The 23321-nt window shown below is 40.4% G+C and overlaps 3 protein-coding genes across 8 annotated transcripts in view; all 3 read left to right on the top strand.

Moving 5' to 3' along the window:
* pidd1 (p53-induced death domain protein 1) lies at positions 1 to 11922 on the top strand. 2 transcript variants are annotated; one of them, XM_085914772.1, is made up of 16 exons: positions 1 to 883; positions 1158 to 1571; positions 1662 to 1814; positions 2391 to 2442; positions 2522 to 2723; positions 2795 to 2944; positions 3026 to 3199; positions 3265 to 3412; positions 3550 to 3685; positions 3753 to 3903; positions 4028 to 4151; positions 4225 to 4340; positions 4569 to 4676; positions 4759 to 4955; positions 5820 to 6079; positions 11827 to 11922. In XM_085914772.1, exons 1-15 carry the CDS (start codon positions 370 to 372, stop codon positions 6043 to 6045), a joined length of 2865 nt encoding a protein of 954 aa, XP_085770898.1. In that variant the 5' UTR covers positions 1 to 369; the 3' UTR covers positions 6046 to 6079; positions 11827 to 11922. The 2 variants fall into 2 exon arrangements, with proteins under 2 accessions (XP_085770898.1, XP_085770897.1); XM_085914771.1 differs by lacking the exon at positions 11827 to 11922 and having other exon boundaries at positions 5820 to 6508.
* slc25a22a (solute carrier family 25 member 22a) lies at positions 6562 to 18540 on the top strand. Its single transcript, XM_085914773.1, has 11 exons — positions 6562 to 6946; positions 11827 to 11952; positions 12032 to 12157; positions 12243 to 12298; positions 12782 to 12872; positions 13343 to 13397; positions 13913 to 13973; positions 14333 to 14477; positions 14538 to 14692; positions 14765 to 14840; positions 14924 to 18540. The coding sequence occupies exons 2-11, from the start codon at positions 11933 to 11935 to the stop codon at positions 15075 to 15077; spliced, it is 939 nt and encodes a 312-aa protein (XP_085770899.1). The 5' UTR covers positions 6562 to 6946; positions 11827 to 11932; the 3' UTR covers positions 15078 to 18540.
* Positions 18541 to 18981: 441 nt separating this feature from the next.
* Positions 18982 to 23321, top strand: part of syt7a (synaptotagmin VIIa) — a 61364-nt gene continuing 57024 nt past the window's right edge. For all 5 annotated transcript variants that reach the window (XM_085914798.1, XM_085914799.1, XM_085914802.1 and 2 more), the window contains exons 1-2: positions 18982 to 19105; positions 19494 to 19586. The gene's annotated coding sequence lies outside the window, so the exon portion shown is untranslated. The remainder of the gene's footprint in view (positions 19106 to 19493; positions 19587 to 23321) is intronic.

The raw sequence follows: 23321 nt of genomic DNA, 5'->3' as shown, positions 1-23321 counted from the left end.
TTTAAGGAAGTTCAAATCGTTTCAGAGAAGAATCTTTCTTCAAATTAGGGAAATTTATGAAAACAATAATAAGATAACAACACCCTATATTGCAAAACAAATCGCGATATTAAAAGACCACCATGGTTCAACATAACTCATAGACTCACGGCTAAAGTTCACGTTTACAGTACAGTATACTGTATGGTGAGTACAAGCTATAGCTACCATTCGCTTATCTTAAGTATCATATATTTTCTCAGTATTTTATCTCTTGTTCGCTTCTTTACTGACACTAAACATGTCTGGACGTGGTCCACGTACACGTATATGAAGCAGATAAGAAAACGCGGCCACATCACTTGACTTTTGCTCACTCAACTCTACTTAATGGAAAAAAGCAGCGAGGAAGAGAAAACCAACGATGAGGATGGAGATAAAGCTGAAGATGAGCATGTTGCGGTGACACCTATGTCCCGATGTGGAGAAGCAGACTGTTTGGAGATTTTAGGGAAGGAATTGCAACGGATGTGCAATGAGGAGCTGGAGTCGGAGAGGACACCCGGAGTGCAAAATGATGCAGACTCTGCATCAGCCTCCTGCTTCATGGACACCTGCAATCCTTCCATCTCCAGCCTTTCGTCATCATCGTCCTCCTCTATGTTGTGTCTCACACCACCCTTACCACCCTCTGTGGAGCTCTCAGCTGTTTTAACTGATACCAGGTTGACCCTGGATGTCTACCTGGGGGGAGCAGCTGCACTGCCGCTGCTATGGGGTTCCATTCCAGAAGACCTCAGGAGGCTTCGTTACCTGCGACTTGGTTCTGAGGATAAAAGTGCACTGGATGGTGCCCTGAATGTCCTTCCACATTTGACAGGACTACGTTCACTTGCCATACGAGGTACTTCAAGTATATTTGTCACACATTCGAGGCCACGGTAAAAACAAGGGACGATGACCTCAAGTAGACAAAAATAATAACTGCAGCTCACATCTATATTTGTATTTATAACAGTTACTGCAGAGATTTCAGATTCACAAGTTTTACATATAAAGTCAACAAATGACCATTATTTCTCAGTTGAGCACAAAGTCATTACGCTGGTTTACTTTCAAATGATAATTTCAAAACAATTGACCTCATGGAAATTGTGTTTTGTTTTCTCTCTTTTAAGGGCACTGCTTTTATGACGCACAAGGAATTCCTTTGCCTGGCCTCCTCACCACTTTGCCCACATCCCTTGTCTCACTCTCCCTCCTGGTGCACGTGGATCTCTCCTTCAATCAGCTCTCTATCCTCCCATCATGTCTTCTCAGTTTACCTGCGTTGTCCGCCTTGCTCCTGGGTCACAACTGCTTTTCGGAGCTTTCCCCTGATATTGGCCAGCTGTCCAGCCTCACCTATTTGTCCCTCATTGGAAACAAGCTGGTTTCCCTGCCTGCGAGTTTAGGCCGGCTGAAAGAGCTACAGACACTGGACGTTTCAGATAACCTCCTCGAGGAGCTGCCAAATGAAATTGGTTCTTTGGGAGAGCTTGTTAAGTTTGAACTTTCTCACAACAAGCTGAAGAGGCTACCGGACACGATGGGTATGAGTGTAATGAATTGGTGTGTTCGATTCATGTGAGGCAAATGAAAAGGGTGACCAAATGAAATCGCTTGTTCTTGGCTGTGCCCAGGCTCGCTCCGTTCCCTGAGGGAGCTTGTCATCTTTAGCAATGACCTCCGCTTCTTACCGCCTTGCCTGAATGATTTGCCGTTGCTGAAAATGGATGTTCGAGATAATCTTTTGGGGCGACTGCCAACACCTCCACCTCTTCCCCCTGTAACTGGTGAGCAGGCAAAAAGAGCGGGTTCTTCAGTTGTCCTTCAATTTATTGTATGGTCAGAAGATGCTTTATTTACATTTGGTGTATTAGGGCTGTCACGATCAAATACTTTAAGAATCGATTAGGCTATCGATTAATCAAATCATCGGATGCAATTAGATTTTCCATTCAAGTGTAAAACATTTTTTTTTTACCATTTACTATTTCGTACTAACCAAATATTGTTATTTATTTGGTATTGTTTAGTGATAAAAACAAAACAATTTAATGTCATACAAGAGGAATTAATCTTATACTCACCAAGTTTCTAGTGCAGTTATTGGTTTCCGAATTAAAAGTAGATGTTCACAAATGTCTTGTTGATTAAACACAAAAAAATGTCTGTTTTCACGAATGACTTAAAAAATGAATTAAGACTCACCAATGAGAGGCTAACCTGAGAGGATTTTGAGAATTTTAGATAAAAAAAAAAAATGGCTGTAAACCATAACTCGATTATTAAAGTATTGTTTTCGATTAATCAATTAATTTTAATAATGGTTAATTACTCACTCCCATCTCAAACTGTCTTCTCACCAGATGAAGCACAACCAAACATTCCTGAGTTGCATCTACTATTCAACCAGCACAGGTAAACATTTTCTAATTTTATCTTTTTTTTCCATTTCTCCCAACATACGACAATAAACGCAATTTCGCTCCTTTGACAGTTTTACTGTCACGTCTTCTGGATGTCATGTGTTTCTCCCAGGGGGGACGCAGCTGCTGTTCCCCCCGGGGTGCCTGCAGTCGCCGACAACTCTGGAGTGGGCAGAGAGAAGACCACAGCGAAAATGGGTGTTGCTGGGGGAGCATGACATTCTCCTCAGTTGTCCACTGGAACTTCGTCCTCATGGCGTTTCATTTCTTAAGGTGCTGCACTTTGAAATGCGTTGCGTTTAATCCAAAATATTCTATATGTCGAGACTCAACTTTCCTTGCAGCCAGTCCAGGTGTGCATTCCACATCACCGCAAAAAAGGGAAGGAGGTGGTGGTGCGCAAGTATGACGGAACCTCATGGAACACTTTGCCTACTTCTCTCAGAAAAGGAAGTGAAAGACACAGCATTCACTCCTTGAAGCGTCCAGTCAGGGTAAATCAATATCACATACTCTACTAACCATGATGTTTAAAACAAATAATGTTATAATAAATTTGTTTTGTGTTTGTGTAGCTGGCCTGCTGTTCCGTGAGCCAGTTTTCCTGGTTCATCGTGATAGCCCGTCCAGTGACGGACAGCTGCTCACTTTCCTCAGCAGGAGCTCTGTTAGTGTCCAGTGTTGACCCTGGAGTCAAGATCAACTTCCCCCCAGACTCCATCAGTCAAAACTGCACGATAACTTTACAGGTAGTCATTGATTGTGTATTATATACTGGGAAAAGTCAAACACTGATTCATTTCCGCCGGCGTAGGTGCTGCAGGTGTCAGTGTCAGAAGTACAGGTGTTGTGCGGTGATCCACAAGCTAGTGTCAGCCCTCTCCTCTGCCTCTCACAAACTCCCAGCGTGCATTTCCTGCTGCCAGTCAAAGTTCAAGTTCCACTGCCGCCGGGGGTCACAGGTGCGATCACGTTTTATTTCTTATTTTATGTATAATTTCTAGGCATGATTTAAAAAAAGGTCTATGTGCTCGTTTTCTTTCAATTATTTATTACGTTGACTATTTCTTTTTCATATTGATGTTGGGTTTGTCTCCAGGTCACACAGTTGACAAATGGCGTTTGCATCTGCTGCGCGGAGACGACACTGGCCAAACCTGGACAGACATTACATCACAAGTGTCCCTCGAGTTTACGCAGTTGTACGCCATTTTCTACACGTCACATTTTTCCTGGTAAGTATCTCATGAAAGCTGGACATATTGAACATTTTAGAGTGACAACTTCTGTTTATGATCACAGGTACTGGCTGTGGTACAAGACTCAGAGTTGTGTTGGTGACATGGCAAGAAAGGTTTACCAAAGGCTAAAGCAGTTTAAAGTCCAGTTCATGGCTCTCCAGCGGAAAATGGATCCTTCACAAGTCCTGCTGCAGTGTTTACCAGCTAACAAGGTGGGTTGTTTGGTGTTTAGATGGCAGTAAAATGAAAACGCCGCTGCCGTTTTGCTAATGTTCCCTGTGACTCGGAATGGCCCGTGGGAAGAAAACTCATGTTGGTTGGTTCCTTTCTTCACAGGTGGAAGACAGAGTGCAGTCACTGTCAGAACAGTACTATGGACCCCAGCCTTCAGACCTGTGTGACCTTCTGGAAGGAGAGCAGTTCTTTGCCGGCTTTGAACGAGGTTTAGATATCTGCACAGGTCAGAAGTCGTATTTTATTCACAAGTCAATATTTTGGCAGCTCAGATTTGGTTGGTTTCCTGCTCTCACCAGACAGACCAGACTGTGTCGAGGGAAGACTGTGTTTTGTGTTTTACTCCAGTCTGAAGAATTTGAAGGAAGTTTACATCTCTCCTGCAAAGGGCCTCCAGGGTCCAGTGAGAGGAGAAGTATGGCATTTTTCTCAATGACCACAGTGGCTGAAAATGTACAACGTATGAATGTTTATAAAAGGCAATTTCCAATCCCAAAAGGTCTTTTGATAAATGTATTTTTTCTATCATAAGTCAATTACAGGATAAATGCCCACCTTCCATTTTAAGATTCATTTATTGTTCATGGTGTTAGAAGATACTATTCCAAGTAACATCATCCTGACAGTGACTCCTATTCCACAGGTTTCTTTTTATAGAGGCGAGATTCCCAGTGGTTTGCCAGAAGAAGTAGCGAGCAAGAGGAAAGGACGTGACAGCCAATGGCTTGCAACTTTACCGCTAAGACTTCCTGTCAGTTGCAAACCTGTTTTCAGTTGACACATTTTTTTTTCCTCCACACACAATTTCACGTGCCTTTCTACTTTTTTGCCAGGCGCTAGGTGCCGACAACAAATACATAACTGAAGAATTCCAGCTTCCTCCTTTGAATCTCGGAGACCCCGAGAGTGGCTACCTGACAGAAGCCAATCTGCTGTCCATCTCACTCCAGATTGGACAGGATTGGCGCATTATTGGCATCAATCTCGGTTTAAGTTATCAGGAGTTAGACCGCATTCAATATAAATACAGGTTTGTATTGGCAAACAAACAAATGTCAATCCGACCATATTGGAAATAGAAATATGGATTTATTTGACTGATTTGCTTTCTATGGCTCCTTCATTTGTGTTTGTTTCATTTGTAAAAGGAAAAGAAATACAAAATATACACTAATATTGATGCAGATCATCCTCTCAAATAATGAGTTCAAATGAATTTACGGTTTAACTGAGCCCCTTAATGTTTAAAAACATGGAGTCATATTAAAATAGACATTTTTAAAAGCAGAATAAACGTAAAATAGTATAACGGTGATTTTTGTTTCTGTGTTAGTGCAGCTAAACGAAAGCAAGATATTGAGTGAGATGACTGCAGTGGGAGAGAAATGGTGGAGAATTTTGATCGTTTTAATCTGCGCTGTTCGCTGCTATTAAGCCATCTGGGACATTGCAGGAGATTACACACACAGTCTGATGCTCATCTCCCCCCCACCACCCCCTGCGTGCTCCTCATGCTCGTATGACACATCCTGCAGGCGTACAAGCAAAGCTAACATCTCTAATGTCAGGGCTTTCATTCTGGTTCATGTTATTTTCATAATAGATGGATTTAAGATGCCTTTTATGAGACAGGTGAATTTTTTTTTATAGTTCTATAGGATGTATTTGCTTTCCTGGTGTATACTTGGTCATTAGTATAATCAATATTTACAAAATAGTTCACATGCTGTAAATTATGGTCATAAAATGATAAATGTGGTGCCTTAATGTCACAGTGTTCCAATATAATTTTGCCCAAAGCACTTTCCAATGTTTTCATCACACACACTGTAGTATGGAGGTTCATTAACGAGTGAGGTAAAATATACGTGTGACATTCTGCTCTTCTCACCAGGGACAATCTTGGAGCTCTGGTGCTGGACATGCTCTTTCACTGGGCCCAAGGACAGAAAAGCGCCGGGCCCGGGGCGGTGTCCCGATTAACGGCGGCCATGATTGAGAGTGGCAGGAGAGACCTTGCAGATGAGCTCGAAGACATAGTCAGTCTGGGAAAGCAAAAGTACAACGAGTCACTGAGGAGAGTGGGACTGGAGGCGGGGATCGAGCAGTCCCCTCTGTGAAAGCCAGCAGTAGAGAAGTTCTCACTGGGTGCAGGTGGCTTTTCTGTTTATTTGTCCTATTTTACACAACCAGACTATGCACTACATTGGATTTGTTTTATCTAACGTGCCAACAATGATCAACCTTTGAATTTGGAATCTCTTGGTTTCAATCTGATGAAATTACCGCTAGGTGGCTGAGCAACCACTAAATGTTGCTGAGCTTTCACTCACTTTTGACTCAGAAAGTTCACAAAATGTTTTACTTGTCACAAAAATCACTTTAGCTCTCTGTTGGTCATGCAACAGAATGCTTATTTAGAAATCATGAATTTCTATCCTTTTTATTGTGTGAATAGAACCAACTGCTATGAGAATATTTATTAAATGTTACATCCTGGGCTGACGTTGCCTCCCATTAATTACATAATAATTAACCTAGTAGTGTTCAGGGAACACCCCCATGAGAGTCCCATCCACATTTCTCTGCTGGCCACCATGTGGTTTTATTTAGCTTATTTAATGACAAAGACGAGTTACAAGACTACATATTTATTGAAGTATTTAACATGGCTTCCTGTACTGCTTTTCAAGGTCACTCTATTCCCATCCCCCAGCCCCTACACCTTTTTCTTATTATTCACTTACAAAACGCGTGTAGTTCCACTATAAAACCACTAGAGGGCCCCTCTTTATATCCACTTTTTTTTTTTTTATTCAAGTCATCCTCCATCCACTATCAGCTTCCCCCTCCCCTTACCTTCGAACGTCCAACCTTCCATCCCCACCTTACTCCCACCTCCTCTTCCTCGGATCCCGGTGCTTAATCGCTCCGTCAGCCTAAAACATTCACATTGTGTAAGGTTTTGATTTTGATCATCTGCACCGGAGAAAGACGGGTTAACGGGAGGAGATATTTGTGGTATGTATTTAAACGCTGTTTTATTTTTTTTGGGTGCGTACGTGGCGGCTGTTTGAAGCGCACAAATATCTAACGAGATTTCAAATCGACGTGCATGCTTAATGCATTTCCCCCAAAAAATTGACGCGACTGTCAAATGCATAGAAAATGTGCAGACGTGAGCGCGCTAGCTAAGCTTCGCGAGAACCGGCGAGCCTTTCGTTTGTAATAGGAAGCGACGCAACCTCCCCCGTTATATGGCATGTCATTTAAAAAGCTGCGTGATGAGGAGGCAAAACCTATATCGGAACGATTCTGATGCGTTATTATCACATATTCCACATATGCATCGGTCAGGTGTTTCTGTCCGCTTTGTGCTGAATGCATTTGAAATATATAATTTCCTTAAGATCTGTACAGAAGCACCGAGGTCGTTATGCCGGCTTCCGCACCGCACCAGACGCGGTTCATGTGTGCGGGGAAGGGAGCTTGCTTGTAGTGGATCTTCTCCTCTCTCATTGATGCTGTCATATTGTCATTAATAGGTCATTGTCGCTGATTTTGCTGACTGTACTCTTAACTACACCATTGATGAAGAATCAGCTAAATTGACTGCTGAGTAAAGAGGTCATGAGAATGCGAGGGATTTAATAATTGTCGGTTTTAGTAGCCTCACCACCAGTCTTGGCTTATGGCTTATATGAGTCTCGCCGGCCCAGGAAAACATTTCTGCAGCCATGAAATTATTGATGAGCCAGACCATTCTTGGTGTAGGGTGGCATCCTGTACATCCTGATATGAAGTCTCATGCACCTTTTGTCCTTCGTTGCATGTTTTTCCCTCTATTTAATCTGTACGCAACAACCTCAGATCCTCCAGGGAAGGACTTTGAATGTCACTCGGACAAGTATGTGTTTTCAGTGGCTTGCTGTTCTTCTCTTACCGTGTGAAAGTCATTGAGGTCATTCTGGGTTTTTACTGTCAAAGTGAAATCAGATGCTTCAATGGTGCTTATTGTGTTTTTTTTGTGTGTGTGTGTGTTCCTCAGGCAGGCTCATTTACAAAGCTTTTGTTATTTCATATCCATGCTGTTGGGAAGGGAAGCAGAGAGGCAGGCAAATCCATGGGTCACAAGGGACACTACTATGTATGCTGTCAGGAGAGGCTGCCATGAAGGTGTTATTTCTCAATCATTGCAGTGGGCTCAAACAAGTACATGGCACTTGTGCAGAAAAACACTCGCTGTAGCTAGCTCACGACTCACTTGCACGAAGAGGGAGATTGCAATGAGTCGGTTTATAATCCTCATGCTGGAGGCAAGCGGGAATAGTAATCAGATTTAGCCGTGACAACGCATAGTTCATCCCTTGTTTCTGCAGAACTATCCCAAAATAGATGGGGTTTTAAAAACCGACACAAAAAAACAAGCGTAATAAATAAATGCTAAATGAGAGCTGTAAAATGTACGCCTACGACTAAAACGTCAACAACCAGAAAAAACACATAGAATGAAAAGAACACCAACCCATCAAGTATGTGTCACTTTTCAGAAGCTAATGGTTTTTAGCTAAAGTTAATCTGTGCATTAGCAATATACTGCAGGACCATCACGCGAGGAAGTTGGACCTAGCCCATATCGCTTTTTTTAATCAGATTCAGATATTTGACGAAATAAATTTCCAATCACAGATGAATTGGTCAGTTAATTTAAAAATGTGTTTGTTTAATTTTACAACAGCGAAAATAATTGGCAAAAATTGGATGTTTTGCTTGACTGCAAAAAGCCAAAGAAAAAGCGAAACATTTCAGTTAATGGCTTGATGTTCTGAACTCTCACGAGATGTGTGCTCATGACAGCTCAAAGTCTTGTGTGAGATTCTACTATAATTGTTAATGAGCAACATCAAGTCCCCAAGATGTGATTGAGGACATTATGAAGTTATCACAAAGTAACAATCACAAAAATATCTAAAAAGATTCATATTTTGATTATTGTCATTGTTGATAAGCACCCATTCTACACTTTTTTTTTTTTTTTTCCTGCTTTTGCGTCGAGGCACACTCACATGACGACCTCAGTGCAGGGCCACTTCCTGTAATGATTCACGAAGTGACACTGTCAATGAGTGAGGGTCCTATTCTAGTATTTGTCACACAAGGACTGAGAAAGCAGCCAAGGAGGTGTGACGCACGAGGTACGCCGATTTGAATGAGTGGAAAGAATTTGCCTTGTAAATTAACTTGAAGTAATTCTGGCTCCAGATTTGAAAGCTACTACTGTGTGTCTTTTTAGTGAGAGCACTACTGTGCACGCTTTATAGCTGATCGAATCAAGCGTTAGTGCTGTGTCATCACTTTTTACTTGTCTTATCTGCGCCGCCCTTGCGTCCTGCACATTTCTAAATGTGCATACTAATGTTCTTTTCAGTTGTCTCAATGAATTTGCAAATCTATGCTACATTGCAGTAAATATGTCATTTCAACATTTTTAAAGTAATTGGCAATGAACATGACATAGCATTTAATTTTCAAGCATGTAAATGACGCATCGAAATGACCACCCGTGTATTTTGACCAAGTTGGGTTATTACATTTAGTTTTTTGTCTTGCTTCCTGGCACTACCGTTGTTGAGCGAAGCATTATTTATGGGCTCATTGTTGAAATGATGAACAAGGGTCACAGCCCGAGCTGTTATCTGCCAGACTCAGTGGGCACACTCACCGGTTTTATTGAACGTGTCCAATGGGCGCTTAAAGTGCCCGAGTTCAAGGTTCTGTAGCAGAGACTACGTTCACGATCACTTTGACTAATTGTTTACTCATCAACCTTAATATATTTATGTTGGTGTCAAGGTTTAACTCCTTACATGATTTCCATCAAGCCATAACATTCCTATAATGCTAATTGACTGGAAAATGATTATGTGCAGGATAATACAGTTCCACTCCAGTCCTACAGGTGGCAGTAGCATACAAGTAGGTGGATACTTCCACACACCAGATTATTGTTTTATTTTATCGCCTACCTGGCCGTTGTGCAACTAAACTGGTAGACTGGAACATTCTGTGGAGTGGGAAGTAATTCTAGCCTGAGTTTGTTTCCAAAAGGAATTCTTCTTGGTATTTGGTTGGCTAGTGATGGCACTTTGCAGACGCTGCACACTGAGGCCCCTTGTCTCATTCACACAGACTCTGTTTGTCGTGACGGCAAAGCCAGGCAAAAAGACTGGAGGTCAAATAACTAACGTGCTGATGCGACAGCATAGTCTAGTGCGCTGATGGACTACATTGGACAGGTTTAGCTGCGGGCATGGCTAAAAAAAAAAAAAAAAAAGGGTTATGCCAGTTTTTTGGGTGACTCACAGCAGTGTGTACAAAGCAGTTATACTCAGAAATATCAAGTACAGTTTATGTAAAGCCTGCTAAAGTGAGAACAACATGGATGAGTGCGGTTACGCTAGTTAGTATTCATTTGAAGAGCAGACATTCAACAAACATTCATTTCACGTCATATTTGTGCATGATGGTGGTTGTAGATGGTGTGATTGTATTTTTGCATCACACAAAAAATGTTTTGTTTCTATCATTACCAAACAACTGTTAGTTATGTCACAATACAATTAAGATCAAGTATAAAAAAATAAGTATAAAAATCAGCAAGCCAATATACTTTTCACAAATTACAAATTGAAAGCAAATATATATTTAAAATATGCTTTCTCACTTGTGTCATGTTTATTTTCCCAAAACAAATAATTGTTTGGTAAACAATGCCACTGGGCTTGTCTGGTTCAAGTTCATGTCTGTGAAAAATAAACATATGACTACTTGCTTTTGCTATTGGCCTCAAAAAGGTAAGTAAGAGGAAAGTTTGCTGTACGTATTAGTTCTTAAAACGTGAATGTACGTAGTGGAACAAAACTATAAGGTCTCCAAATTATTTTTGTTTAGTTGGAGTAAAAAGACCTTGTGAAAAGTTGCCTGAGGCAGTTTCCTGACCTCATCTGACCTCCAACTCTACAAACACACATAGTTCTTTCTCCACTTGTGGAGGAGCCCTGTGGTTGTTTCAAGCTATCCAAACATAACACACTAGACCACAGTTTCCCCCATCTTTTTTTGCAATGGAAACATCCTTTCTCATTGTGCAATCTGTCCACGTGTCGAGCCTAATGATATTTGCTAATGTAGGGTGGACGCAAACAGAAACATCGCTCAGCAGGGTTGCGATTTGGAAAAGCTCAGTCGTGACTCGTGACTGACTGAGAGGCGCATTACTAGGAGGAGGCGGGCTTTGGGCTCTTGCAGAGGTGATTGGTGGAAGCGGGGGGTGGGGGGAGCAGGAGAGAGGAAGCATCAGTGAAGAACAGTTTCAAAAATAGGGAACAGCTTGACAACATCTGGCCTATTTAATGTGAGGGCTAAAAAAGATTCATTAAACAACTGCAATAACACAGCCAAGGTCATGTGGGAAAGATTTACAGGACACAATTATCTTTAACATGGCAACATATGTGACTAATGACGTGCTCTTTTTCTTGTTTTTGACAAGTTCATTTATTTAGTCAGTTTAGACCAGGATTAAAACCACCATTCTAATATTCAGAGCAGGCTAGATGATTGACCTTTGGGTAGGTGTGTGTGTGTGTGTGTGTGTGTGTGTGTGTGTGTGTGTGTGTGTGTGTGTGTGTGTGTGTGTGTGTGTGTATGTATATATATATATATATATATATATATATATATATATATATATATATATATATATATATATATATATATATATATATATATATATAATTATTATTATTATTATTATTATTTTACTGGATTTGTTTCCCCATATGCCCACCTGTATTTTAAACCTGCTGGTATTTCATTGAAATCTCTACATTTTGTTTCAGATATCCCCCAACTTGACCTACGAGTGCAAAAAGACAAAGCAGACTTAAAATCAGCCTTCAGAATTTATAGTCCCACTTGACAGTGAGGAGCCAGGGCTTCATATAAATGGCTGACAAGCAAATCAGGTAAGGTTGTGCTATCATGATAGCGACACTTTGGCCTTGTTTTCCTTATGCTTATTCATGTTTTTGTTTCTTTGACTAGTTTGCCTGCCAAATTGATCAATGGGGGTGTCGCTGGTCTAATTGGAGTTACCTGCGTGTTTCCCATCGACTTGGCCAAGACACGCTTGCAAAACCAGCAAAATGGATCTCGCCTTTATACCAGCATGTATGTCTTATCCTCACACACAAGTGCTGACATCAGCACTTTTTTGCATAATATCTGTCTGTTGTTGTTTCTTTTTGTATTTCAGGTCCGACTGCCTTATCAAGACCATCCGCTCAGAGGGATACTTTGGGATGTACAGGGGTGAGTTTGGACATTTAGGAAGACTGAGATAAGGATTAGGAAAGCAAGACAAGTCAAAGGACATAAAGTGCACTGACGGCCAAAGATAATTATAGTGGATCCTCTGAGGTCAAACGCAATCCATTTTGAAATGCTGTCTAACCTCTGGTTAGTTGCAATTTAGCATCACTTATCCCATCTGTTCATTTTTTTGCATTGAACGTGTCCTCATTTGGGTTCTGGTTGAGTCAGATAACCTATCCCAGCGATTGAGCATTTATTTTATTTGCCATTAGTCCCTCAAACTCTTTTGTTAAAATGCATTTCTTTCATTTAACAATTTATTGTAAAAAATAAAATGAAAAATAGCAACAAAAAAAACCCCTATTCTAAATGACCTATTTATTTTGCAAAATAATTGCTCCATTTGTCATAGTGCAATTAAATACGAGACTGAATTATTATTCTATTATTAATTCCTTCAATCCACTTGTTCCACGCCAGGAGCGGCCGTGAATTTAACACTGGTCACACCAGAGAAAGCCATCAAATTGGCCGCCAATGACTTCTTCAGGCATCACCTCTCCAAGGATGGGTGAGGGATTAACACACTTCCAGACTGCTTCTCAGTCACACAGTGATTATCGAGTTTACTAACATGTAACGTGACACCTTAGCTGCCCCCTCTGCCCCTTTCATCATTACTGAGCTGCCTAACATTGCATAGCTACAATTTTGAGAATAGAGTTACTCGTATGCATACATGACACCAGTCAATCAGTTAACTAGCATTTTTTTTTTTTTGTCCCTCATGAGATAACGTGTCCCCATCTCCGTGGTGACATACATTCAGGCTGATGAATGATTGACTTAACTTGTCAATTATTTATCCTCGTGTGTGTCTGACCTGTGGTGATGGCAGACGAAGAGTCACAGGTGGTGGAAAATCACTTTTTAAACTCCAGAAATAAATCTTGACTTCTAACATTCACACTGCTGCATGACTGAGTGCCTTAAATCCTAAAATGACTTCTTTTTTTTGATTTGCTTATTGTCTCTCTCCAGAAAGCTCACTTTGCTCAAAGAGATGCTGGCTGGGTGCGGAGCAGGCACTTGCCAGGTGAGTAATTGAGGTGGTGCTTGAATAGCAGCCTGCGGTTTTCCATCTGGAACTGCTGCCGCCAGTGTCGGTAGATCACCAAATCTTTGCCTCATTTGTCTGTGCCTGCAGCAACAATTAGTCTGCACCATATGTAGCTGAACACGAAGCTTGACTTCAGGATCGGAATGTGAAGTGCTGTGATATGTGAGCTCTGTTTTGCTTGGCAACATCTACTGAGTCATTCAAAGGCCTTGCCCGTTGTCAATGAGGGCAAAGGCTTCGAACATGATTAGATTAAATGGAGTTAATCTTGGATTAAGATTGTCGCTGTTAACATGACCATCTCACGCTTAATCCAGTTAACTGCTTACTCCTGTTTGGATGAGAAAGGATGACAATTTCTCAGTAGCTGACTTGAATGTGTAATTTGAACAAAAAGCACGCAATTGGACATGCAGGTTTATAACAATGATTGGAATTGCATTTTGGAAATAAAAAAAACTTTTAACATGTAAACTTTGTTTTATTTTTAGGTTATTGTCACTACTCCTATGGAGATGTTGAAAATTCAGCTCCAAGACGCTGGACGTATTGGTAAGCTGTAGAAATCCACTTATTAGTGTAGATGCGTAAATTGGAGAAATAGCGACGCCTTGTGGTTTTTGACGAACTTACAACTACAACCATCTTTGTTTCATACATTGAAAATGTTAACCCCAGAAAATTATGCTTCACCATTAGACGTCATCTTGGGAAAAAAATAATTTACTAACTTGTTCTTAAATAATAAATGTATCTAATATTATTTTAGCCTCTTGCGCAATGAGCTCCGATAGACTTCTGCTCACCTGCGTCCTTAATGAGAACAAATGTCAAACACTGGATGAAAACTTAAATATTGTTTAACACTTCCTTATGACTTCATTTGATTAATTGTTCCCTGTGCTGCTTAGCGGCTCAGAGGAAGCTGATGCCAGAGTCGGTGCCAGCGGGCACGGTGGAAGCCAAGTCTCCAACTGCCATGCAGCTCACCAGACAATTACTAAGGGAAAAAGGAATCGCTGGATTATACAAGGGTCTCGGCGCCACATTGCTCAGGTAAAACAACTTTAAGCTTTACACATAACAAAGCATTTCACATCACCTTCTGCTTCTTAGGGACGTTCCTTTCTCCATCATCTACTTCCCTCTTTTCGCTAACCTAAACAACTACGGAAAGCGAGGCGCCGAAGGACCCGCTCCTTTTTACGTCTCCTTCATATCGGGCTGCTTAGCAGGGAGCACGGCGGCCGTGGCGGTCAACCCGGTCGACGGTGAGTAACGTGCGTTGTTGATGTGACGTAAGTCGTTTCGATATTCCGACCCCGACTTTTGTGCTTTCGCAGTCATAAAGACGAGACTTCAATCTTTGAACCGGGGGAGCACGGAGGACACGTACAGCGGAGTGACTGACTGCATCAGGTGACCTCATTGTGTCTTTACCGCCGCCGCTTACGCGACACGACCCCGTCTTGTATAACGCTTTGTCGTTATGGGCCTTCTAGGAAAATCTTGCGTAACGAGGGGCCGTCAGCATTCCTAAAGGGAGCCTACTGTCGAGCCTTGGTGATCGCCCCGCTCTTTGGCATCGCCCAGGTGGTCTACTTCTTGGGCGTGGGCGAGTATATTCTCAGCTTCTTGCCCAAAAGGGACAACTAAGGAAGCACATCCTTCTCTGCCTTTCCTGCGTGAGGAGTCATCTCATTCTTACTGACCTTTATGTTTGTATTTTTAATGATCACGTGCTGCGTTTTTAGTTCAAATTTATCGTCTCGAATGTCCGAATCGTGCAGGGGGGGGGGGGGAACCTCCGTTTCGCTGCCAAGCTGCCTCCCGTCGGCGCATATCAATCCCGAAATCAAGCCGCGAGCGTCAGCTTGAGTTTTGAAGGAGGCTGAATTTGGAATTACACAATATGTCGTTTTATATTATGATTGTTGACATTTTTGGGGTAGACTGCTTGCCCTTTTGTTGCTGCAGATTTGCTTCTCTCCAAATCAAATAGACTAGCCACACCTAAAAAAATTGAATTACCTTAATGATAAGCACACATATGGAGATTTTTACTAACAAAGGCTCTTCAGGATATTTCCCAATGCTCGTGTTTGAAAACACAACGCTGAAAAATATAAAGGGAACACTACATGAATGAAAGATTCCACTGTAAAAAAATATGTATGTTGAATGACATAAATTAATGAATTGTTTTGACCGCCAAATATCAAAACTATCCCTGGAAACTGAGATCATACACAAAAGTAGAAACACTCAATTTTTGCGTCCTGAGCGACTTGGGTGGGCTGCAGATAAGACCTCAGGTATCTAGACTTGTGGTGAGAGCAAATGTCCCGTTAGCACAACAGCAACGAAGACTAATTTTTCAATCGTCATGGCTTCGCAGGTTCATGTCCCTTATGTGTGACTGACTTAGATAAAAAAATGTGTTCCCTTTGGCATTATTTAAATAGTGTAGTGCAGGGAATGTGTTGATGTGATACCAGCACACCCGAGAAGCCACGACCCTTAAACCATACGACGACATTACCTCTTTTTTTTTTTTTTTTTTTTTTTGAAAGTAGATCCGATTTCTCTCCAATGCTTTCATAGTGACTCTACCGCTCACAAAGATCCTTCCGAGTACCTGTCACTTATCATGCAAGGCAGTTTTTTTAAATCATTGTTTACAGAATAGTTCAGTTGATGTTGACTTATGAAACGTATCCGAACTTGAATGAACTGGCAGGGCCCAAAAAGAGCCAATGACAAAGTTTTATCATGAAATCCCAAATGAAAAACCAATGTTTTGTTTTGTTTACGTGCTTGTTTGCTTTAAGCTGGGAAAGCAACCTGGTTTTATCTCAATGTTTGCTTCAGTTTATCTAACCGGAGATCAAGGTGACTTTGACGTCTTTTTAATCCAATCACATTCCTCTCTGGCGCCCACTTTGCTGTATTGTTGCACTGTAGATATATCTGATGCAACTTTTTAACGTGTACTCATCTGTGGGAGTAAGAAGTATTTATCAAGTGTTCATTTCTATGGATGGTGAGGCACTGTATGTTTGTACGTGTTGTTGACGTGTCCTCCTTGATTCTATTGTACATATGCAGATGCTATGAAGTCTATGCTTTAGGATGTATTGTACATGATAGCTTTTTTTTTTTTTGCACACCTACCTCTCCTGCCTTTATCCATAACGTGGTGATTTTTTTTTTTTTATGATGAATTAATGCAACAACCATCATTTTTGCTTACATGTAAATGGGCATAATCAGTCAGGAACTCGCATGCTTGGAGAAGTCAGTTCTATTACGTGGACCTTAAGCTGGATATCAAAGGTATTGAATAAATGCTGAGGGGCTTTCCATAAGTCTCACGAGTCTCAGCATTGTCTATTTGGACCAAATGACGCATCATGTAATGGTGATAGAACTATAATAAGCGGCAGGCGAGTGACCTTTGGCCTCGCTGAAATGAAGAGTCCCATGGATGAGGCCCGGCTGACTTGAAAGTGTAAATGTAACATCGGTCTTTTCTAAACGCTGCTCCCTCCATTAAACGGCCGCGCCACGATGGACACGCCGTTAATGAAACACATACAGGCAATTGTCAGGAGTCTTAAAGCGGAAGCCATAAGGTCGTCTTCGGCCGTAATGATTACAACGGCTGATCCACCAGAAAAAAAAAAAAATCTTGTGTAAGCTCATCATCGTAAATGAGTATGAAGCTACCCTCGACATTCCAGCTTCTCTTTCCACCTCATGTATGCGGTTTCTGTGATTATGTCTGTTTTGAGTGCTGTCAATGATTTTCTTAAATCTCTGCCCTGTTGTGGAAGTCATCAAGCTTTACTTATGCCATGATTTTTTTGCTGACCTTGTGAATTTGGTTCTGTGAGTGCGTGTGTCCAGACAGTGTAGTGTTGTAGCTGATGTGTAGTGGGTTCGCTTTGCTTCTGTCTGTCACACTCTCTCCATGTGCAGAAGAATCGTATCACACCAAGGGTTCTATTTTTGTAGACGGCACATCTGCACAAAAGCGTGCGGAAGCCTTTGCTAATTTGGCAGACAAATCTCTGGCAAGATGGGCGAGGAGGTGTCTTGGATTGGCCATGAATGAAGTTGGCTGTTGGCCTGCGTTCTTCTGCAAAATTTCATCAGAATTTAATTGGTTTAAATTGGGCAAAAATTGGCACATTTTTGATGATTGTTTTTTTTTAGTGTTAACATTAGCACAACATAAAACAAAGTGAATAGCACAAAAAAAAACTCAATTCTTAGCTTTATTTTCTAAGAGCCCAGAAAAGAAATTATTTCATTTATTGTATATTTTTTTTAAATAATCTGAAGATTAATCAAGTATTGGATTATTATTATTTTTATTTTATTCTGCCAAATATTTGATTCAAACTAATATTTGATTCGAACTTACGCCGATCACAAAAATGGAGCCCTTGGGTACATGACGACTGAGTGTTTTTATAAAGAAAGCACAAAGGAGGACTAAGGCACACAGGATCATATTTTGCTAACTGACCATTCCAAAGGGTGTGTAGAGTTGACACACAGATTCAAATGTGAAATGTCTTAAAGTTCTTTTGAAATGAAGAATTTCTATTTACTGCGTTGAGGCAACACAAGCCCATGTGATGGTGTGCACTATGAGCAGTTATCCACAGAATATAGAAATATATTGCCTACATATTCTAAATGAATCAACCACAAGAATGTAACTTAGATAGTATTATAAGATGTATTTAGTGAATAATTTATCGAAAGATTTATCGCTTTACACATGCACACAAAGCCAGCTCACTGATATGCAATAAGTAGAAGCGGCACATACTAGCAACAAAAATAAACTTATCCACCTTTTTATGGTCCGAGCCCTTCTCACAAACTGTTCACTTCCTCCGAGAGGAATTGTGCATGATATAGCACTTAAAAAAACAAACAAAAAAACAAAACAGCAACAATTCCCAATCCTACCAATCTCCATGTTTATCTTCATGTACTCTGATTGACATGTTCTATGCATTGTTTACGATGCCATGGTTGAAAAAAAAAAAAAGTTAATGTTTCCTGTCACGATTTGCTGTTCAATAAACTGACTGTACTTAAATCACTCAGGTTCATGTTTGTTTTTCCACACATCTCAGAAGATGCTCTCAAGGTCCTGCAGCTTTCTTACTCTGTTATTGTGTCCTTCTATTGTTTAGTTCAAAAGGAAGAGAGCATATGAATGCACACTATTTTCCAATACAAACCAATCATTTCAACACACTTGCAAACAGCTCACGGGCGTTTAAAATTTCAACCATCCATTTTGTATCACTCATTTCAGGGTCAAGGGAAGCTTAAATATCTCGGCTGGCTTTCGCTGAGAGACACAGAACTGCACAGCGGAGGTGAACCTTTTTTCTTTTCCCAGGTGATCAAATGTGTCAAAAACAACAATTGTAAATAAAGTGAGCTGAGTCGAGTTCACTGCCACCATACAGGAAGTCCTTTGGGATTCTTTTCTTGGCTTTGCAGTGATTTGATTGTGTCCACACAACCCAGATGGTATGTACTAGCTGCCATTGCCCACCATCTGGGTTGTGAATGGTCAACGTCATGTGCATCCATCTTTTCTGTGTGGAAAATACAAGACAGTGGAAGTGTGTGTAGTCAGACTTTTGCAAAGGGTAAGAATATCAATATTATGTGTGCCCAAAATGACTTGTGCAAGCCATGGAATTGTGCAGCCTGTCTATCCTAAATCATCAAAATAAAAAAAAGTGGAATACAATTGTACTTTTCTGCATTACCCCAAAACAAGACAATTTATTAATATTGCACTTTTCTGAAAAAGAAAAAAAAAGAAAGAAAAAAGTCATCAGGCTTCATTTTTGCAGTTTTATTTTATTTCCAATAAATTAAAAATCGATTTACAGTTATAGACAATGTTGGACATGATTAAAAAACATTTTCAAGTCAACTTTCAAAATAAAAAAAATTGACATTTTCGGCCAACACGTGTCTCTAGCTTCCTTGATTTCCTTTTTTTTTTTTTTTTTTTTTTTTAAACTTCAGGAACAGCAAAACCTTGCTGACTCGGTGGAACCAACAGCTACTTCTATCAAACAAAACACAATGGATTTTGTTTCTGGAATTTAAACGCCTATGGTGAGTACAATATAATTTATTTCAAGTTTTTATGTGTTTGTCATGTTGGTAGACAAATAGTATTGACTGTGGACTGCTTGAATTGTTTTGGGGTGGTGTATATTGGACAATTAACATTTTAACTATCAATATGTTTATTGCGAATAGTTTATCTTTTCTATTATCAAATACGCGTATCTCCTTGTAATGCAGTTTTTGTCAATTATTTTGAGAGGTGACAGTATTACTACGGGGTCAATTCTGACTAAATCCAAACACCAGATTTAAATGTCTTCATAATGAAGTCACTTAACCCGCCATTGAAAGACGTCCCCGAAAGCTAAACTGCATTTTAATTTGTTACTGAAAACAAAAGACGAGCAGTTTATTTTGTATTTTGTATCCTCATTGTGCCGAATTTGAACCAAACTTAAAATCAATGTACTATAATGGACTGTAACTTTACACTGCGTATGTGGAAATCGCCAATCCCAAAGTTGCCACCAGGTGTCAGTAGAGTGCTGTGAGAGAGCTTCAGGAAAAGAATGGAAGGGAGGGATGGCTCATACTTTGCACTACAGGTGTATATTGAGCTTTCCATCCTACTCTTCATCCCACTATCATTCCTATCCAGCAGCGATTATGTTCATGATCCCTGCAGGCTCCACTAGAACACACAGTCATGCTGAGAATATTGAAAAAATGTAAATTTTCATGTCGATTTTTTTTTTTCTTCCCTTGCTCCTTTTGTTTTTGGGTTCAGTGAAATCATCCAGCGTGATTCCTGTGCGTTTTTGCACAACTTAGAAGTGATGTTATGGCAGAAGGTGATCCATTATTAATCTCTTGCTGTTTGCACCATATTCAACATTACGTTTCAGAGCATTAGTTTCCAGGAGTGCAATTTTGAGGCACCCTGCTGAATAATTTTACAAGCAGGTAATCTTTATATAACAAAGCAGTGCCACATACTGTATTAGTGTTCTCAGCTGCAGTGAGAGCTTTGAGAGCTTTTTTTCGTTTGTCTTTATACAGTAACGCCACATGAGACAAGCCAGGTTAACACAATGAAAGAAACTTGGACAATATGAAATTAAACAGCAAGCACTAAATCCCCTTTCATGTGACATGACTTCAGATAGCGCCGCCGACTATTATTAACCTCTCTGCTTTTGAGCAAGCAGGGGAGAAGAGGTAGTATGGAATAATAATATAAATGGAACACTTGTTTTTTTTTTCATTTTTTATGAGCTGGAGTTGAACTAAGGATTACATCAGAGCTAGGGGGCGCTATAGCCCCTTCAGAGATTTGTCTAGCCCCAGTTAAGCCACGCCACCATTTTATTTGATGTTCTAAAATATATGTATAAATGACTTTCGCCGCCCCTTTATGTTTCCTTCAGCCCTGGGAATGGAACTTCCTCAACGTAGACAAAAGGCTTGTTTCGCTCAAATATTGTTCACGATTCTGTTGAAATCTTCTCCTTTGCAGAGATAATGACAGGTTTGCATGGCCCAAAACCCAATATATGCTGATTAATGGACCTAAAAGCAATCAAGATGTGAGTACAGTAATGCTAAGCTAATGCTAATGTTTAGTCGTCCCTGCTAAAATGGCCGCAACAGGTTTTACAAATGTGCATCACGCCGCCGCCAGCCATTTGCCGTCTAGAATTTACTTATTCCATCGTGTAGTCAGACACATACAGCGAGTTCCATTTGTCATTTCCTGAACATAACGACAAGGTCACTATAAACCGGATGGATTAATATCGATTACAAAGCTTATAATTGCGTCGTTTTACCGTTCATTACTCGTCATTTAAATAAAACACATTTTTATGTTGTTGCAGCGTAGAAGGCCGGAGATGTAAGATTTAAACAGACGATACACTTGGTGATTAATTGAGACACAACGTCAATTAGAGCAGAGGCCACCATTGGAGGAAATAAGGAAGCGTTAAGGGAGAAAATGAGGGGAAGCCATGGGGTGTTGACAGAAACGGGGGGAGCGTGAAGAGGGGACAGAAGACGAGAGCAGTGATGCCTATATAGGTCACTAAATCAATATGGGAATCAGTATTTTATTTTTTTTAAGGGGAAGAAGATGGTACTTTCAATAAAGAAGGCAGTCAGTGGCAGGCGCCACAAGGATAAAAATGCACACAGAAGAATTTGGCTTCAAATGAGTCTGCAGAGGATTCACCTAACAAATGGCCAGAGATTGTCAGTGTAACGGCACAGCGAGCGGCACAAAACAAAGTATTATCAAATGGAAATCACCACGGGATGCTGTGGACAAACGACCTTCCCGTTTCTACTGACAGAGCGCCGCTTACCATTAGCGGAGCCGTCGCCACTCTTCTAAGCCTTTGCATCCAAACAGTACAGCTTTGCTCATATCCTATTCAATTGTAATCTGCAATATCAGCGAGAGCAGCGCATGATTGAATACGATATTAGCTTTTTATTGTGCACACCAAAGGAAGAAGATGCAATATTTACACGCGTGCGCACACAGCCACCGGACACTATTAAAAATGTTCAAATATCATACATTAATCATAAAGCTATTTTTAAACCATGCTAAATGCCAATATAGAATTGTTGTCATGTGAGGGTTTAATTATTATTTTTTTTTTGCTTTTACGCCATCTGTTGTGTAAATTCCCAGAAGGTCTTTTACAGATTGGACTTTGTGAAGAAGGAGAACAAATATAGGAAATATAATCAAACAATTGTCCTTTCTATTGTGGGATTAAATCATGTTCTTCTCCACTTGGTAGCCACTTTGTGCTCAAATATAAGCAGCTCTGTCACCTTGCGGCAAAGTAGCCGAAAGTACATAGCCGATTACTGGAGATTTTACATTCCAAGTCCAGCCTAATAAAGAGCTCCATGCTTTCTTCTACGAGACCATCTGACCACCATCTGTGGGAAGATGGAATATTGATATGCAGCAGTAGGTGGGCCAGATGGGTTCCACCTTTCTTTTCCCAATCAGTGTCATTGTGCTGCGTTGCAGGTTTTTATAAAACAATGCTGGCCATGCACCAATCCAGATTTTTAACAGCTTAACAGATTCCTTTTGGAATGTGAGACAACCTACATGATGGCGATGAACAGCAAGTTGATTCATATTTCCCTTAGTTATGACAAATTACTAAAATTCACCTGTAGTAGGCAGCATGGTGCCTGAAAACGTTGTAGAAGAAGAAATAGAAGATACTTGGCAAAATGTTATCTTACTTTGTAACTATATTGATATTAAATTAGAAATTATACATGGTGGTGTTGTTATCCATTAAGCTACTTATATCTGAACAACAATGGTGCTACAACACATGTAGACAGACTCATTCTACAGTTGTGAAAAGCATATATCTGTCTTGTACTGCCCCCAGTGGCCATGGTGTAAATACAAATACAAACATTATATCATCATGTGGTGTCTCAAAAAATGAACAAAAACAAACATGACTGAGTCTACTAGCCTTTGTGTTTTAAGCTTAGCTCATCCTCAACAATCCCCACCTTTAATATGGCGAATAAACAAAAAAATATATATTTCAAATTGTTACATATTGGGCCCTGTTTTCGTAACCAGCTTGAGGTTAGACCAAAGTGCAGTAACGCCCAATATGGTGCAGCGTGGTCTGCCAAATCTCCAAACAAGGAAAGGAAGCTTGCACCTGTTAAAAAAAAAAAAATCAAGAAGCTCCAGGTTTTTTTTTTTTTTTTTTTTACCAAACACAC

The sequence above is a fragment of the Syngnathus leptorhynchus genome, chromosome 6, assembly GCF_054491065.1.
Source record: "Syngnathus leptorhynchus isolate UIUO chromosome 6, UIUO_Slep, whole genome shotgun sequence".
In the NCBI taxonomy this organism is placed as follows: Eukaryota; Metazoa; Chordata; class Actinopteri; order Syngnathiformes; family Syngnathidae; genus Syngnathus; species Syngnathus leptorhynchus.
Note: the sequence above shows the minus strand (reverse complement) of the source record. Positions and strands in the feature narration are given on the sequence as shown.

Excerpts from the sequence above, each read along its gene's own strand:
- pidd1 (XM_085914772.1), top strand. The coding sequence starts at position 370 with ATGGAAAAAAGCAGCGAGGAAGAGAAAACCAACGATGAGGATGGAGAT. Across the intron at positions 884-1,157 it reads ACGTTCACTTGCCATACGAG|GGCACTGCTTTTATGACGCA; the intron begins GTACTTCAAGTA and ends CTCTCTTTTAAG. Across the intron at positions 2,945-3,025 it reads CCTTGAAGCGTCCAGTCAGG|CTGGCCTGCTGTTCCGTGAG; the intron begins GTAAATCAATAT and ends GTGTTTGTGTAG.
- slc25a22a (XM_085914773.1), top strand. The coding sequence starts at position 11,933 with ATGGCTGACAAGCAAATCAG. Across the intron at positions 12,873-13,342 it reads CATCACCTCTCCAAGGATGG|AAAGCTCACTTTGCTCAAAG; the intron begins GTGAGGGATTAA and ends GTCTCTCTCCAG. Across the intron at positions 14,841-14,923 it reads GGAGTGACTGACTGCATCAG|GAAAATCTTGCGTAACGAGG; the intron begins GTGACCTCATTG and ends TGGGCCTTCTAG.